Source organism: Ciconia boyciana, chromosome 2 (assembly GCF_034638445.1).
Source record: "Ciconia boyciana chromosome 2, ASM3463844v1, whole genome shotgun sequence".
NCBI classification, from domain to species: domain Eukaryota; kingdom Metazoa; phylum Chordata; class Aves; order Ciconiiformes; family Ciconiidae; genus Ciconia; species Ciconia boyciana.
In genome coordinates, this window is record NC_132935.1 from 119,154,004 (window position 1) to 119,172,521 (window position 18,518).

Here is an 18,518-nt window from a genome sequence, read left to right on the forward strand (position 1 = left end):
CCTCTGGACACACTCCAATAGTTTCATGTCCTTACATTGAGGTGCCCAAAACTGCACACAGTACTCAAGGTGGGGCCACACCAGTGCAGTGTAGAGTAGGACAATCACCTGCCTCGACTGGCTACCTATGCTGTTTTTGGTGCACCCCGGGACACGGTTGGCCCTTTTGGCTGCCAGGACACACTGTTGACTCATATTCAACTTGCCATCAACCCAAATCCCCGGATCTCTTTCCGCGAGGCTGCTCTCCAGCCTCTTGTCCCCCAGTGAAAAGGTCAACAAAAGTTTCCTTTGCATAGGCATTTTGCTACGTTAATAGGAGAAAGATATGACTTTTTCAGTATCATTGTAAGTTATGCTGGACTTTCAACATGTTTGCTATAACCACAAAGCTTAAGGCTTGTCTGTGCTGCAGTCAGTGTGTGGCAGCTATTCACAAAGATGTTTCCACCTACCTTTGAGCTAGTAGCTTAGCTAACATTAGTAATGTGGGTACAGCAACAGAGGGCTTGGGAAGTGCAAAGCCTTCTATGATGCCTAATAAATACTTGGGCAGTTAGCTGCTGGAGCCGTCCTGCCTTGGGTCCCCTAGCAAGTTCAAAGCACAGGATGTCTTCACAATGTATGGATATCCTCCCATACTTGCAAAAGGCCAATGTAGTTTGAAGAAATCTTATGGAAAGGACTGGAACTGGAGTGCCACAAGTGATGGGAACATATTCTGGGGACTTGGGGACCACGTGGCAAGCACATGCTGCTCATTTGGAGGGGTGCCATATACCTCTGAGGTGAAGTGTGCCACTTCTTTTGTGTTCTTTTTATGAATATCATGAGCTTGGGATAATGAAGAAACTACTGTATAATTAATACTTTTGCATGTACAAGTTTGAAAAATTTCTAAAAAGTTCCTCTTAACAGCTTTACACAGAGCTGGAATGATTTACTTTCCCTCCATAACCTTGTGAAAATTATTGTTGGGGGTTTTGTGGTGTTTTTCCGAGGGGTATTAGTAGCTGATTTTCAGCTGCTCTTGTAGAGTGGCTTGAGTCAAATAGTTTTGACTGGTTTTAATTCAATTTTCTAATATTGAGAGGTCATAATGGTAGTAGTTAAATGTGTATTTGTTACAAATGACAGAATTTGAGAACGGGGTTTCAGGTTTTCTCATTTACCTGAAGTACATGATTCGTGGGATGAAGAGTGGGCTTGTTGGCAGAGTACTGAGAGAACTGAGAGTGCTGCTTCCCTGTTCCTGCTGATGATCCATATTTCTTCTTGACCCTGGGCAAATTGTATAAGCCTTCTTTTTCAGATGTGCTTAGTGTGCTTCTATCCTTCGTGTGTCCGATGAACACATTTACTCTTACAAAACTATCAGAAATTGGTGCTCATCATTCTGAAACTAGGCCTGTTTAAGGTCCCAGCTGGACCTTATTCAAGCATAATTCTTTAATGAATTTTTCTTATGGTAAGGTAACGTCTAAACTATAAATGTACATCACAGGAATGTAGGGATGATAAATTCATTAGGATTTAGAAGGTATTCAGATTTTGTTATGAGAAGCACTGTACAAATTCTAAATAAATGTGAGTAGCCTATTTTATGACTGTATGTCTGTGTAGATCTATCATCAGTAGGATTGCTAGTGGAAAAATAAAAATATGTGAAGGGAAGCAGAGTCATCCTTTAAATCATTTTAATATTCTAAATTGATATTGTGCATAATAAAATTACTTTTAAAAAGGAAAAAATATTACTAAAGCATATCCTTCTATCACTCTTATCTGGAAAATTATTTTGAACCAGTGCTCCTGTTAGGGGAGGGAATAAAGTTATTTACAAAATCACCTGAAGCTCCACTTCTGAGAGAAAAATTGAGTCCACAGCATTTGTGACAGCATTATGTTCTCTTATAGGAAGGAAATTCAGCTATTTGCATCTTAAAGGAATTGCTTTCTATTGCTAGACACAAATATTTTAGTGTGTATGCTACATAACTATTTTATTATTTTCTATTCAGTGTTAAGGGACGTAAGAAAACTCATGTATAAACAATATTCTTATGTGTTTCTTGCTAGTTTTTTTTATCCTGTCCCAGAAGTCGAAAATTTTACAGATAATCAACATGAGTCTAAAAGACTTTAATAAGGTTTTAAAGCTAGCTATAACATACTGGGGAAAAGGAAATCACAAACAAGTAGTGAAGTGTGTAGGTCTGCTTTGCAGAAATAGTGACCGTGATTACTGCTGATACTAGAACACGTTTCTAAGTTTTATGATGTTGTGACTGTTTTCCATCTCTTTGATCTCACTCTTCATGTTTTATTTTACTGGTCTTCAGTAAGCAAGCAAGCATACTGTCTTTGTGGAGGCTTTTTTCTTTTTTTATAAAATGTTTCTAAAGTAGTCAGAAGTGGATGGTTGTTTTGTGTATTATGGTATAAAGTCTTACAAATTGTCTTTTGAAAGAAAATATTTTTACAGTGCGTTTCAAAGAAAAAGTTATTGCAGAGTAACAATCACTCTTGTGCCTTGTGTGGGCACATCTGTCTTTATCACTTTGTTGCTCTGACTGTCCCAAGAACATTTCACAGTGTTGCTTCAAAGTGACTTACAGCCCAGCTGAGGCCTCTGTTCTTTTTGCTGCTTCTGTTGGTTGGGAGGAACAGCCCAGTGTTACAGGGGTGCATGGTGATGACACAGTTTAAACTCTCTTCAAAACAATTAACAAATAACTATAACCCTGATATTTGTCCAGTGTTATGGTATGGAATGCAGAACTCCCATGATCCCTTCAGGGATTGACTTGGGATCCAACACAACAGTTGTCCAAAAGTCTCCACCCCTGCAAAGGGTGGAGCATCTGCTTATTACTGTATGCTGGCCCTTGGCTGTTGCTCAAAATCCACAAGGTTCCTACTATATCTAGAGGATTGCCTGTTGTCCTTTGGACCTTGCTGGACTCTGGTAGTTGTCACTTCCCTTAATCCCCTCCAATTACAAAGGCTGTAATAGTGCTTATTCTGAACAACTTTTTAAAAAGTTAGTTTTTCTTGGAAGGCTAAACTGGTTAGGAATATCTAGTTTGTTCAAATACCGTGTTCAGAGAAGAATTTTTAATATATTGTAAAACACTGTAATAGTGCTTACCCTGAACCTTTTACATGTTGGAGCAAGCCCAGTGAATATATACCCTGATGATCAGGGGGCCTGGAGCACATGGCAGACACAGAAGGGCTGAGAGAACAGGTTTCATACAACCTTTGCAAAGAAAGCTTGGGGGGCTCTTATTCCTGTCTGTAGCTACCTCATTGGACAGTACAGAGAAGATGAATCCTGACTTGTCTCAGCAGTGTACAATGGAAGCACAAGAGGATGAATGCAAGTTGGAAGATGGGAAATTCCAGCTTGATATAGGAAGAAACTTTGCTGTGTGGAGGGTGGTCAAACACTGGAACAAGGGCCCAGCGAGCAGGTAGCATCTCTATCCTTGGAGACTCAGTTGGATGCAGCCCTGAGTCAGCCTGCTTTGACAGGACTGCTTTGAGCAGGGGATTAGACTAGAGAGCTCCAAAGGTACCTTTAACCATATCTGTTGATATGGTTGATATACAACCAGCTTCTGTGATTTGATTGGCCTAATCCAGTCCATCTTCCTAAAAACCAACCAACCAACCAAAAACTACCCCACAGGTTATCTCCTAGCATGGCAGCCACCATGCACTGTGTCCTACCTATAGTTAGACATGTTAACTCCTCTAAATTAGGATCCAAGGCAGTAGTCTCCCAGGTGAGTTTGGATTTCTGAGCTCTTCATCTATTTCCTGCTTCCTAATTCCTTGTATGCTTTGACCCTTAAGTAAACAAGGTGGATGGACTGAGGTGGCAATGCTTATTCAGCTGGCTTGGCTCCGGTCCCATTTCTCCCTTATCTGAGCCAGCTACATTTTATACTGCATGAGGGTGTTCTTTTCTGAACCAAATCCAAGACAGACTGCAGGTCAGGGTTGGATGGATGGATGGATGAAGTCAGTGAGTGCTTCTGCCAACTTGTTTTGTCTGGCAATACTCTTGGACATTATGCAAGGTACCTTAAATATGAGTCTTACTTTTGTGGTTTTTGAACAGTGTTCTGAACAAATTTTTTAATTAAGTGGTATATATGAGACTTTTGTGATTAGGTGATCTAAATATTGCAGTGGAGAATTCAGGGTGAAAGAGGTAATATTTTCCTAATGATTATATTTTATAGACTTTGTCTGCCATTATATTATATATATAGTAGCATCTCCTACTTTTAGTAGATGCTCCTACTTTTGTATGAGCTGCAAACAGTGCAGCTCTGACCTTTAAGGGAACATGCTAACTTCAGCTTTGCACCTGACAGCTAAAGTTGATGCTATTAGATTTTTCTTGGAAAACTGGAAGAGTTTCCTCTAAAACTAAATGGAAAACAAGTGTACTTAGATGTTAACTAACACCGTTCTTTTTAACTCTGTCACCTTTGGAACAGTTAAGATTTGTAGAATATTTGAAATATGTATTGAGAAAAAAATTTTTTATAGTGTTTAGGAGGAGAATTATATGTAAAAAAAAAAAAAAGGCAAAATTAAGGACTGATTATGAGTTCTCTATTGTAGTTTAAACTATGATATTAAGTATTTTCATTGTTTTTCTCTGCAATTCAGACATCCTATAAAAGCCTGTTGTTTTCTCACACTAAGGATGGCTTGAATCCATGCATAGTTCAAGAGACTTTAAAAAAATATGGAAAGACATGAATTTTCGCCCTGAAAGGGAAATCATATTTCTTTTGTCATTTTATATTGATATATAGCTTTAAATAATAGTCTCCAGTGCTTCATTTTATAGTGTATTCTCCTGTCTAGCCCATTCCATCAGGAATAATTCTGTTAGTGTTCCCCCAGTTTAGTCTGAATGAGAAGAGTTTATGACCTTTTTCTGTGGTCACTGGACATTGTACCAGGAATGTAATTTCAGTCATCAGATCAGTCCATCAGTCTTGGGAACTTAAGGCAGAAGGCTATTGAGCTGATGTTCCTTAATGATGGATGTCACCAGCAACTGGAGTGAGAGAACGGGACTGACCGTCACCACGGACCGCCCTAAAACTTGGGTAGGCACTCACTTGCTGCTCACCTTCTCTCCCCTCTCAGGTTTTCTGCAAATGCAAAGTGTTTGAAGATCTTATAAAGTTCACAGTGCAGAGTTTCTGGATCAAGGTTTTTCCTCCTTTTCAACAGTTTTGGGTTGGGTTTTTTTTTTGGTAGTCATAAAGCTGTTTAGCATTCACATATTCTTTCATCACACTTGATTTGAGCCTTTTTTGATAGAAATTTTGTACATAACCTTCAGGATCTTGTGAGTATCTGTGTAATTAAAATCCTCAAGTTTTTTTGACACCTAATACTACTCACTTCCAGTTTAATTTGCACTCCTTTTCAAAGCAATCGTGAAACCTGTATGCGTTCTGAGGTATTGCACAATGTGTCTGCTGTCAACAGTCCCACCTCTACATACGCAGCAATGCACGATGTGTTGCCATTATCTCTCAGGAATAACATATTGTGGTTAGATAAAAACACAGTCTAATAAAAACATCTACTTAATCCTTAGTCCTGGTCAGAAAAGCAAACTGAATGTTATAGATTATAAGAGGAAGTATTACAATGGTAAGCAGAAAACTATTGTGCCGCATTAATCCATGTGTGGATTTTGGGTTTCCCATCTCAAAAAGGTTATAGCAGAACTGCAGAAAGCGCAAAGAAAAGAGGCACGGATGATCAAAGGTCTGGAATGGCCGCTGTAGAAGAGATTACTCTTCCGCATGCTTTAATCTGGAAGGTGATGATTGAGGGGGAAGTATGATAGCATACAGTCATGAGAGGCTCATACAAGGTGAATAGGGAACAGTATTGCTGTTCACTGTATCTTCTAATGTAAGAACTGTATTATAAAAACTAAAGAAAACTTTCAGTTGGGATATTAAGAACTGACAAAAGGTGATACTGCTTCCTGTAGGGTTAAGTTCAGCTGTGCCATGGGGTCTTGGGTTTACTTGAATTAAAAAAGAGATTGGACAAATTAATGGAAGAAAAATCTATTGAGAGCTATTATGTTCGAAAGAACTGCTTCTGGCTCAAAGTCCTTGGGCTGTGAATTCCTAGAGGCTGGGGAAAGTGTTCTATATACCTGGCTTGTACTTGTAGGGCTTCTTCTGTTGCCAAGTGTTTTAGATAGGTTGTTGGGGTACATAACTTTTCGTTTGAACCGAGTCAGGTTCTGCTTTATATACTGAAAATGCATGCATGGGAACCTTTCTGTATTGTAAGCTTTTAGTGATTAGCTGTAGAAGTTTGTCTTACCACTCCTACTTTTGTATGAGAAACCAGATTATTTTTTATGACTTAAACAGATTGACTTGTTTTCTGATGCAGCAGCTATTTCTTTGAGAAATTAGCAGGTTAGAAGTACACAGTGTTAGTTTTTTGAGTTATGAGGTTAATTTTCAGTCTGTGCTGTTTATTTGGTTGATGCAAATATGTTGGTATTAACGAGTACATGAGTTAAAAATAAACAGTAATTTTGAGAATTCAGAAACAAATTTGGGCATAAAGTTCTTATTTTTAATTGTATGTATTACAAAATAGATAGTATTTAATATCAAGCTCTGTTTCAGTCTTTTGACACCAGCAGCATTTACTTGTGTGAGTGTAGGTGTCTGTATCTCTAATTGTACCTGACTTAAGAAATGTTTTTGGAATTTTCTTCTTGATTAAGGAAGGAATAATTAAAAAAAAATAAATCCATTCCTATTTTGGAGTTGCATCCTGCTCCATCTCAGTGTGAATTATTCAGTAGGCATACCTGGAATTTTTATCATTGTTTCCTAACATAAGTTTTATCCTAGTATTTCTAATTAGGATTTACGTTGTCTTGTTTATATGTCATGAAATATGTATCCTTAAGCAGATAGCATATGCAAAAAGGTATTTTTCACTTACTCAAAAATGCTTTTTTTAGAATACCAAAAGCAATTAGATTCTGTAATTTGGTGTAATGTTGGGTTTTTTTAATGTGTGTGTATGCATTTTTTGCTATAGAGAAACTTGCTGGAAACTGTGGCCACAAAATGGAATATGTACTCTTAGGAGTTTTCATGCTAAAAATTATGTATGATTTTTTTCTTATTTCTAGTTCAAGGAGAATTATTGACAGGTTGTAAAACTTTTAAGTCCTTTTACATTTTTAATTTAATAACTAATATCTATGATAAAACTATGGGGTTAATGGTGCTGGTATAATAATTAATTTATTATGCTAAAATGATTCTGAAGGCTGGATGTTTCAAATAGTATGTCATTTACAAATAAGTAAAATAATATTTTCTACTTAGAAATGTCATTTATAAAAAGTCAAATATTTATCTAAATTACAATTAGAGATTGAGTATTTTTGTGTGTAAATATGTATCTATCTTGCCATGTACTTAAGACATTGCAGTTATGTCTAAAAATCAGGTGATACCTAATCTACTTTCCATGTTAATTCATGTTTGTTTATTTTAATGGGAGTTTGATTCATCTAAGCACTCTTGTTTGCATGAAGAACGTTGGAAACTCTTCTGTTGGAACTGAGTTCTTTGGGCGTTTTTCATGCTTTCTTTGGCTATTGTGGGTTACTTGGACTGCACATGAAATCTGATTTTTGTCATACCTTATTTCCTTTAGGTCTTTTTTTGAAGTATGGTGGTGATCATGTTACTTTTTGTACAGGCAACTAGAAGGGACATAAAAAAGGCTGGACCAGGTCAGATTAAGCGTCTTGACTAGCCTGCTGTTTTTGTATCTCACGGTGGCCACAAGTGGATGTCTAGAAAAAAATTATCAGAAAGAGTAAGCCTATCTGACATGTCCACCACGTACTTTCTCTATATCCAACCACTTTCAACTCAAGACCTTTCTGAGCTGGCTCAGAGTTTCCTCTAAAACTAAATGGAAAACAAGTGTACTTAGATGTTAACTAATACCTTTCGCTTTAACTATGTAACTATGTGTAACTATGTGTTTAGTATACGCAAAGGACATCTTTTCCATGGCCTTGTCCAACCTCCCTTGTAGGCCCACATAAACTGCTTGAATTTCCAGAACCGTGGCAAGGCGCTGCACAGCCTGGCTTTGCATAGAGTGAAGCAGCAGCTCCTTTTGTCTGTTTTGAACATGGCTCCTATCAGATTGATTATTTCTTGTTTCTGTATTCAAGAAATCGGCAAACAATGGATCTTCATCCACTTCTGACACCCTTGATTTTCTAAATCTCAGTGTTCCCTCTCAGTTTGCTAAAACAGTCTTCTGGACTACAAAGCCATCAATATGTAGGTATTTTTAAATGGAAGCTGTTCCACACTTTTGATCGTTCTTGCCACTTTCTCAGAATATTTTCCATTTTCATATATAATTTTTGAGATGTAGGACCAGAGCGGGGTGTTCAAAGGGTGGATGAGCTGTGGGTTTATACAGTGGCATAGTGATGTTCTCTCTCTCTCTCTCTTTTTTTTTTTTTTAATTCTTCCTTCTTTTCTTGACATTTCACTTTGGTTTTTTGACTGCTATCATTGAGCTGTCATTTGTGTGAAACCATCTTTCCTAACCTGAGATTATTAGTTCATATATGAAGTTAGAACTTTTTCCCTACCATGTGCATTACTTTATGTAGATTAAATTTCAGATGCAACTTCAGATACAATCTTTCTCACTCCATTTACACAGATTCCCTGTCTATGAACAAGTTTCAGAGCTCTCAATGTTTAACATAGAACACTTCTACAGGATTTGTATTACATTAAAGCTCTTTTCACTCAGTCATTATAATTGGACAATTTTCACACTTGTTAGAGAAAAAATATTTGGGAGGTGGTTGGGGATGAATAAAGGGATAATTGCACTCCCTTTTAATTAGAGATTTAACTGGTATCATAATCTTCGGAAACCACATTACTTCTGTCACACCCCTTTCCTCCAAATGTTCCTTAGCATTTGCTGCCTTTCTCCCACATTTTAATTTAAATAATGCAGCAAAAGTAGTTAATCTTCTGGATTGGTAGCTGGTTCTGCTGTGAATAAAATTAAACAAATTAAATACTTTATCTTTCATCCTCCATCCTCCCCCACTTTTACCAGTAACTGGTAAATCTCACCTCCTGTTCTTTAGGCTTTTTTTCCTCATTCTCACAGTCTTGAAGTGTCCGCACCTTGGACACATTTCATTTTATTTGTTTTTTCTCCTATAATCAGTTTGTAATTTTGTAGTATTTATATATATATATATATACACACAAACCCACACATATACATATATATAAGTATATGAGTGTGTATATATATATAAAACCATTACATACATACACATGTGACATTATTTATGTTTGAAATCTCCATGTCTTTGTGACCTGATAAGTGTTCTTCTTATTGGATCATGTGACATAAAAAAGAAGAAATGTGCCTAGTCCCAGGAGTTACGTGTCAGTTGATTGTGAGCAGGGGAAGAGGGAGGGGGGAGGACAGCAGCTTTGGGAAGGTGACAGGGCTGCTCTTGTTTGTAACTGCTGTGTGCCCCAGGGCTGGCTGGAGTGCAGCCCTGCAGCCTTCCCTCATTGCCACCCGACTTGGCCAGTCCCTGAATCACAGATCAAGCCAAAGAGCACATGGAGACCTCGTAAAGAGGAGTAAATGCTGCAAATATGTGAAACGCAGGTGCTGCAGAAAGAGTGTGAGTGATGATTCTTCCTAATGTGAGACTTCACAAGTCTAGTACCAAATTGGAAGTTATGGGGAGAAATCCTGACCTTACCATAGTTCATGTGAATTTTATGAGAAATTTTAAATGGGTCGTATAGAAAAAAATCACCATCAATGAAAATGTTCACCTAAAGTGATTAATTTCTACGCTTAAATATTTATTTATTTTTGCTGTAGAAGCAATATTAAAGCACAGTCTCATTCCTCCCAAAGTTTGTGTTTGTCAGGCTGATTAAGACCAGTCTGCCAGTTTACTGTTCCTGCAAATGCAAATACCAAGATAGAGAAAGCATTTAAGGAAAAAATACATACTGAAGTAAAAATACATACTGAGATGCATGCTTTTCAGAACAAGAGTTACTGAACTTGTGACCAGAATTTTACTATGACGTTATCTCTGTTCTGTCAAACGACTGAGGTATATCTTCTGACCTCACCTAAATAAATATTGGTGTAGGAATGTGGCAGTTGCTGACTGTACGTTTATTGACCAGCTGCATTCTGATGACTAAGGTAATAAGCTATTGTGTGCTTCACAATAGAGCTTGTAAAAGAATATTGAATGTCCGTGAACGGTTTCTGGCTGGCAGAGGTTCCACATTATGCTCCTGGACTCTGATCATTTATCTAGAAATTTGTCTGGTTTGGCTTCAGTCATGTATAATACATTCCTTACGTTAATGTCTTCCTGAAGAGTTCATATTGCGGGATGATAATTAGATTTTAGAATGTCAGTCTTCCACAAAGCAAAACAATTTAAATCTTAATATTCTGCTTTTGACTTTCTGTTTTTAACTGTAGTCATTTCCTCATTGTCTTATATGCTTAGTTTCTAAATATATTTTGTTTTATAAAATGTTTTTATAGGCAAGCTTAAAAAAATCATTGCTTTGCTAAAATTGATTTATAGTCAAATATATGCGAAAAGATTAAGCCTACCGTGATTGAATCTTAGCTTACCCACTGTAACTTTCTAATTATAATTATAACAGTAGCATCATCTCAAAGAGTCAGCTGAAATTTTGGTAGTCTTTTTTTCTCTTAGGTTTGTCTTTCAAGTCACCTGTTTGTATTAAAAGGTTCAGTTTCTGCCCCTTGCTTTAAGCAAGTAGTTCTTTACTATTCATGTGGGTACAGGAAGCAAAATTGTGCCCTAGAACTGTTTTGGTTTTTTGTTTGTGGGTTGGTGGTGGTTTTTTTGTTTTTGTTTTGTTTTTGTTTTTTTCTTTTTTGTGGTCCCTTTCAAACTCCTGCCTACCAAATATAGTAACAACCTGTTCAAACATCATGATACTACATACAGTTGCTGACGGTTTTCACTCTGCAGTTTAAATGGTAGCCATACATTGACCCCTATGGCAGATACAGAAGCACTGTTTGGTGGGTGACATTAGTTTTAATTATCCAGTGGTATTTTGTGTGATTTGATATAGAGTTTGGCAATAAAATAGATTGTGTACAAGGACAAAACAGATTTCTTTGAGTTACTTTACTCAAATGAGTAAAGTTTGCACCAAGCAGAAAGGATACGTACAGGGGTCGATAGCTCCTTCCACTACTGCAGAGAGCCAAAGATTATTCTGTAAAGAGTCCAATTAATTTGTTACTGTATATTGTGAAGTTCCACATTTACTTGCCCTGTAGCAAGTTCTGGAGCAGGATTTAAATTCACTGCACGTAGCTATCTTTAGGGCTCACATCTGGATGGCACTGTAGGAGCATATTGCTGAAAGCAAACAGACTAGCAGTTTTGATGGTAACAATGGAGTCTGAGAAAACACTGGATGCCTGAATAAGATTCCATTAAAAAAGGGGGAGCGAGAGGGATGTCTAATGCAGTCCATTTAATGCAGAACTCTCCAGAGAGTGAAGTGGGGATTATGCCTGCTGCCCTTCTTATTAAAGACTAGTATAGGAGATGCTTGTTGGGCGAATGGTATCTCCATAACAGACGCTCTATTACTCATGAATACGTTTCTAATTATATCTTAATGATCTCAGCCACAAATAGGAAAACAAAAATCTTTGTCTCCCTGAGTGGTTACCTTAGTGGCTGCAGGATTGGCAAGGTTTCGATTATCCATCTCCACTCACTAATCCCAGGGGACTTCATTGTGAGAAATGAGACTTGTTTATGATGGTGAATTAAATTGCTGTAAAAGGTTATTTCAACAGACAGTTGGGAAATCATAATAAAATAATTTAGTAAAAATGGGAGCTAGAGTATGCTTAATGAAACATGATTAGATTTAATTTTCTTGCTATTTCAATCATTAAAGGTACATTATCCTTTCTCAGACGTCATTTGGGCTCTTTGCCATGAACCCAGTCTTAGTAACAGACTGAAACTTGCATGTTCCATTAGGATATGAAAATGGCTAATGATACCCTACTCTCCTCTCCCTGGCTTTTGTAAAATTCCTGTTACCAGCTTTTCAGATATATTTTAGCTGTTTTCCTCTTTCATCCTTTTATTCCCTCTCACATCTATTGTACACATTTTTCAGTATGAATAACTATTCAGGGAAGATAGGTTGAACGAAATGAAGTAAAATACTAGTATAGTTACCTTAATAACTGTGAAATGGCTTATTATGAGTAATTAAAAAATTATCTGTTTTAGTTATTACTCAGACCCTGTGTTCTAACAAAGTTCATATTTTAATCAGTTCATGTAAAGCATGTTTCTATGCTGTCTTAATCCAGTGGCCCAATTATTTTGGGGCTTTTGGTAATTTTTTTTTCTTTATTCTTTCCCTTTACAGTGCAATGACACATTGTGTGACGTATATTGGCTAAAATTTCTGTCTGGCCTCTAGTGATAATAAATGTAGTTCTCAATGATATTTTATGCCGCTCTCAGCATCAGAATGCTACTTTGATCTAAAAGTATCCAGCTCCTTTTCAGGCTGTGAGTTCATATGAGAATAAAACTACTTTTTGTTGATAGACAACTTGGGCAGAGCAGCATATCTTGCTGATAGGAACTGGTCATGGCTCCATGGTTTTCAGGACTTGAGTGTGTTGTTTGAGGGAGGAGATATTTGGGTTATTTCAGTGTTATTGCAGTTTGGATGTTTATATTATTGGATGTTTATATTATTGCAGTTTGGATGTAGGTTTCACTGAGAAAGGCTTCTTGTGTTCATGGTGAAATTTCTGCACAAAGTGGCATGGGGGGCAGAGGAGAAAGGCAGACCTCAGGGTAGCCAGTAGCCTATTAATCAGCAATGTCTTAGGGGAAGGGGCCAAGTGCAGATTCATAGTTCAGAATCACCCAGAGGGACTGGCTGACACTGGGTTTCTGAAGCTCAAAATAAGTATTTTGACTACTAGGCAAGATGTTTTACTAGCATCTCTCACCATCTCCTACTGAAGTTACTTCAGTTTGTATATATTAATTTTTTGTTGTAGCAGAGGCTTCTGATGATCTGGACTTTCACTGAAAATGAGGAGAAATAGAAGAACTTCAGTCCTCTACACTTCATGTGAGATAGAGAACTACTGTGGGGTACAGGTACTGTGAGAACCTAGGGAGTGTGTCAGTGCAGACTGGGAACTTTTTTTTTTTTTTTTGAAGTCTGGAACATTTGAGGGAATGGAACATCTAGCTCTGTTTTGAAACAACATAGGCTCTCAAGACATTCATTTTTTAGTGTTGTTAGAATAGTTTCATTTGAATTTTGTATGTCATAGTTAATTTATGAGAAAATGTGTGTGTATATGTATTTTTGTGTGTGTATACGTACTTAATGTATCCTGTCCCCCTTCTAAAGCACTAGACATAAAGTCTCATATAATGTTTAGTATTTGTTTACTACTGAAAAGAGGTACATGGTGGGGGGGGGGGGACAGGTCACTCTTTTGGGGGTTGAAGGCACTATGTTTCCAGTGCCTTCATAGTGTATCTCCTGTGTTTCCAGGAGATAACTTCCTTAACAGTCAGGAAACGCAGGAAGGTTTGAATTGAACCTGTGCTCGGAAAAAAACATGAATTGATGACTGGAATATATCTCTGTCATTAACTAGAATTTATTTTTGTAACCTATACCAATTTTCAAACCTGTATTCCTAAAATTCATTTCTTGAATCATTATGTAGGCACCTGAATAGAAGTGACTTGGGGGGAAGGGCTTGGGTGAGACTATGAAGAAAACTATAATAAATCATTTGAAGATTACCCTGGAAAGATGTGCAATTTAAAAAATGGTGTTCAACATACTGTTAATAATAGTAATAATAAAATGCAAAATAACTTCCTCTGTCTTTGAGAAAGAAGTAAGACTTGTTTAGAAGAGCTTCCTGCTTTGCTGATGTTAGTCATTCTTGATTCTGTCTTTGATCCATCTGTTAGTCTCCTATAAAAATGGAATAAATTATGGGTGAGATCATATGTAGCAGCAAGAGGTATACTTTCTTTTAAGTCATGGCATCTGATATTGCTTTACAAATGCTTATGAGAAGCAGAATTGCTGTCCTTCCATTGTATTCTTGTAGATCTGAGTTAAGACCAGCTTTTAAATCCAAAGTTGTGCCCTTGCTCCTCTTTGAAATGTAGGAGGGGACTTCAGAACAACTGAGAATGAGAGTTTTCAGAAGTGGTGCTTGGTTTGTGCCGGGCAAGTGCACAAAGAGTGCCACAGGGCGTACAGTGGGGTACCAGATGACCCTGTAGTGCTGAGCATATCTGTACCATGAATTTTTCAAACTATCTACTGCTTGGCACTATTGAGATTGCCACCATGGGAGCAAGACTCAGGCCATTCCAAAATTCATTGTGCTATACTTTTTTTTTTTATATACGCTCAGTGAAGTAATTTCCGTTTTCTCTCTTGTCTTCCTAGTTTAATATTCTGGGTGATGAGAACTGTTCATGCTTTATGTCTGTGCCTTTTATTTAATAGTAGCTGCTATGTGAAAATGAGGATGTTGTCACTCAAGTGACTAAATCATAGAATGGTTTGGGTTGAAAGGGACCTTTAAAGATCATGTAGTTCCAAGCCCCCTGCCTTGGGCAGGGACATCTTTCACTAGATCAGGCTGCTCAAAGCCCTGTCCAGCCTGACCTTGAACGCTGCCAGGGATGGGGCATCCACAGCTTCTCTGGGCAACCTGTTCCAGTGTCTCACCACCCTCATGGTAAATAATTTCTTCCTTATATGTAATCTAAATCCACCCTCTTTTAGTTTAGGTACCATCTTAAATTCACAAGAACAGTAATCTGTTGCACATACAAATTTATGATATGCATATACAATGCATATACAAATTTATATTATTATCAACTTCATATTACAAGTATGTTTTGAATAATAATTATTATTATTACTGCCATTCTTGTTGGCTGTCATTTCTTCTCCATTTTACTTCCTTCTCATCAGTTCTGATTCTGGCTTTGCTTTATAGTCTGGCATCACTGGCAGACCACTGCTGGCTAAGGAAACGATTGTCTTCCAGTATCAGTGAATTCCAGTGGCTGGAGGATATAATTCCTGTGACTGATGTTGCATTCATGCTGTCTGTATTTTATAGACCTAAAATGGGGCTGTCACTTCATAAGTATTTTGCTGAAATACATACCTGAATTATGACCTACTAAAGTGAACTTCCTCATGTTCACTTTTTCTAGGGTCACAGGTAGTATTAAAGTAAGTATTAAATGCAAAACAGGAAGAAAACAAATAAAGGAATAAAAGATCATGATGAAAGGAAAAAATGTTATTTCTGTCTTAGGCCAACTTAACCAAGATATGTATGCTGTCTTTGGTTCTGCTGCCACAGGCAGAACTAATTTAAAAGCAAACTCTGTGGAGTCTGGAAATTGCAGCAACATTCTAGAACAATTTAAGCAAGGATAAGGTACTGTGATTTAACTTTGAAATGCTGTCTTTTTAGTCTCTAGATTTATTTATTCTTTTTAATTTTTCATTGTAACTACATGCCGTTCCTTCTGGTAAACAGTAATAAAGCAAAATCACGTTAACTTTGCACAGAATTTGGTTAAAGAATAGGGTTGGTGGCTTGCTTGTTAGACACCAAGTTAGGCTGATGAGTGGATCAGATATTTGTGGGAGATTTTTGGATAACAGTAAGCTTCCTTCCTGTTGTGCCTACAAGAGAAAGCGTGATTCTAGTATTTACATAGAATAAGAAACTGTACTTCCTTTTATTTTTTTCTTTATTTGTTCCAGTTCAGAGGTCGTCTGGCTACTCCTTCCAAATATTCCCAAATGTGACTCTTAATACCAGACTTGTGTCTCTAAGAGCAGTGAGATTTTTGGTGGCTATGAACACTACATTTTTTTTAGGCCTGGATTTCACGAATACTTATTTTTGTAAACTGACATTAAGAGAGGTAGCAAATACTTCAAGTCTTATTTAGCCTAAATATGTGTATCAAATCCACTTAGGAGAGTTTTAATCGCTGTGGCACACACACAGCTAGGACTAGTATGAATTGTAATCTTGCCTTCAAATTCTGAATCTTTGCCCCAGTATCATAGTTCAATTCTGTTCAGAGCATTGATTTTTCACTTTCATGCCAGCTCTTTTTATTCTTGGACTTCATATACACATCTTGGCATAAGAAGAAAACGCATTCATCCTTGAGCTCTTGAATGGATGCCAAGATAACACTGTGATGCATGGGGTATGAAAGTGTGTGTGTGTAATATACATACTGTTTATCAGGGAACATTAACTTGAGATAGAGTTGAGAGTAGAGATTATATACCACTAATTTATAGAAGACGACACTTTACAGAGGTAGTTTACCCATAAATCCTATTTCTATATCTCACAGAGGTATTGTAACATACCTAAAATATTTTTCATTTCCTGGATTTGTAAGTATTTAATAATTTGATTACGGTAAAGGTTTGCTAATGTTCATGGTCCTTAATTAACTGATTAAAAAACCCCCCCAAACCAGCTAACCAAGCATGTACTTGAGTCTGCCATCCATTATAATTTTTTTCTAGTGTTCAGTTGTCCGGAAACAATAGTGCTAAAATGGAGGCGATACCCAATTCTGTAACCTTCTGAAATGTCAGAAGGAAGGGAGGAGGCCGGTGATTTGAAAGGGAGTTGTTATAATTTAAGTATTGGGCCAATCATGGATTGTCTTGTCTTGACCATGAATATCAAGCAAAGAAAAATCATGCCAAATAAAATCTCCCTATATTTCTTTAGAGTATATATGAATTTCACTCGTAAGCAAACAACTTTAGTGTTGAGAGTTAATGTTTATTGAATATAACACCACCAAAAAGCACTGTGATGATGAGGACAGTTATTTAACAATTTTTTGTTTACACTTAATAAACACAGTGTTTTGCTAGATAGAGTTTTCACTTATAGCAATCAGTTCATAATTCCTCTTGTCTTGTTTGCCTAGTGTCATAGTAGAATATAGTTTGCTTAGAGCATAATTGCTTGTCTGTCTAAGCCCAGGACAGGAACATGAAAGAGATGCACTGTCTCTCATGGGGTAATAATGCTGGCTGTATTACTCTTCAGCACTTCTGCCAGTCTGTTCATTGAGGAATATTGTTAGCGCTCCCCTGTTTCCTGCCTTGTGGCTTGGTGCCTTGGTATAAACTAACAGAAGATGTAGCTTGCTGCTATGGGAATAACCTGAGTGGGGAAAGGCTGGGAGATGAATTTGCTAGGACATCCATATGCAGTAGTATGTGTACTTTGAGCTGAGTGAAGTGTTGATAGCTGAGAGAGTCTGATAGTTGAGTATGTTTGTTTTCTAAATGCATATCTCTGGGAAAGTGCAACACTTCTATGAACAGGTGTCCAAGATTGAGATTAACAGGCTGCCTTAAAAAAAAGGTATTAAAAAAGTGAGCATTTCCCACTGTTTTTCAGACTAGTAATTAACTACTTAGATAATCCCTAAAAAACCCTAATAATAGAAAATAAGAAATGATAAATTTATTTAGAAGATCCCAAATGTGATGAGACTATACCATGAATCTAGTAACAGAAGATTCAGCAGATGCTTCCTTTTGATGTAACAGCCTTTCATTGTTTTCAAGTTTAATGTAATTTGAATAAACTAATTATCAACATTCTCTGTTGCATTTACAGGTTGAGTAAAGGTGAATGTGTGAAAAAACAACGTATTCCAAACTAAATAGTATTTTGGGGGTAGAAGGCATAAAGCAAAGGGTAAAAACCAAAAATTAAACATGTAAATTAATTTTTCCTTCTGCTTTCGACAGCATGACTGTGGTGGGTTGACCCTGGCTGGATGCCAGGTGCCCACCAAAGCTGCTCTACCACTCCCCTCCTCAGCTGGATAGAGGAGAGAAAATACAATTAAAAGGCTCATGGGTCAAGATAAAGACAGGGAGAGATCACTTGTCAATTACTGTCACAGGCAAAACAGACTTGACTTGGGGAAATTAGTTTAATTTGTTACCAATCAAATCAGAGTAGGGTAATAAGAAATAAAACCAAATCTTAAAAACACCTTCCCCCCACCCCTCCCTCCTTAACTTTACTCCTGATTTTCTCAACCTCCTCCCCCTGAGCAGTGCAGGGGGACCGGGAATGGGGGTTGGAGTCAGTTCACCACACACTGTTTCTGCTGCTCCTTCTTCCTCAGGGAGGACTCCTCACACTCTTCCCCTGCTCCAGCATGGGGTCCCTGCCATGGGAGACAGTTGTCCATGAACTTCTCCAACATG

At 37.4% G+C, this 18,518-nt stretch overlaps 1 protein-coding gene across 8 annotated transcripts in view; it reads left to right on the plus strand.

Annotated features, from left to right (window-relative positions):
• Positions 1 to 18,518, plus strand: part of ULK4 (unc-51 like kinase 4) — a 256,096-nt gene that overhangs the window by 135,387 nt on the left and 102,191 nt on the right. Inside the window, exon 33 of one of the 8 annotated variants that reach the window (XM_072853767.1) lies at positions 13,234 to 13,340. The exons of the other annotated variants lie outside the window; for them this stretch is intronic. Coding sequence (XP_072709868.1) covers positions 13,234 to 13,281 — 48 coding nt within the window. The 3' untranslated portion in view covers positions 13,282 to 13,340. Of the gene's footprint in view, positions 1 to 13,233; positions 13,341 to 18,518 lie in introns of those variants that run through there. 8 annotated transcript variants of the gene reach the window in all.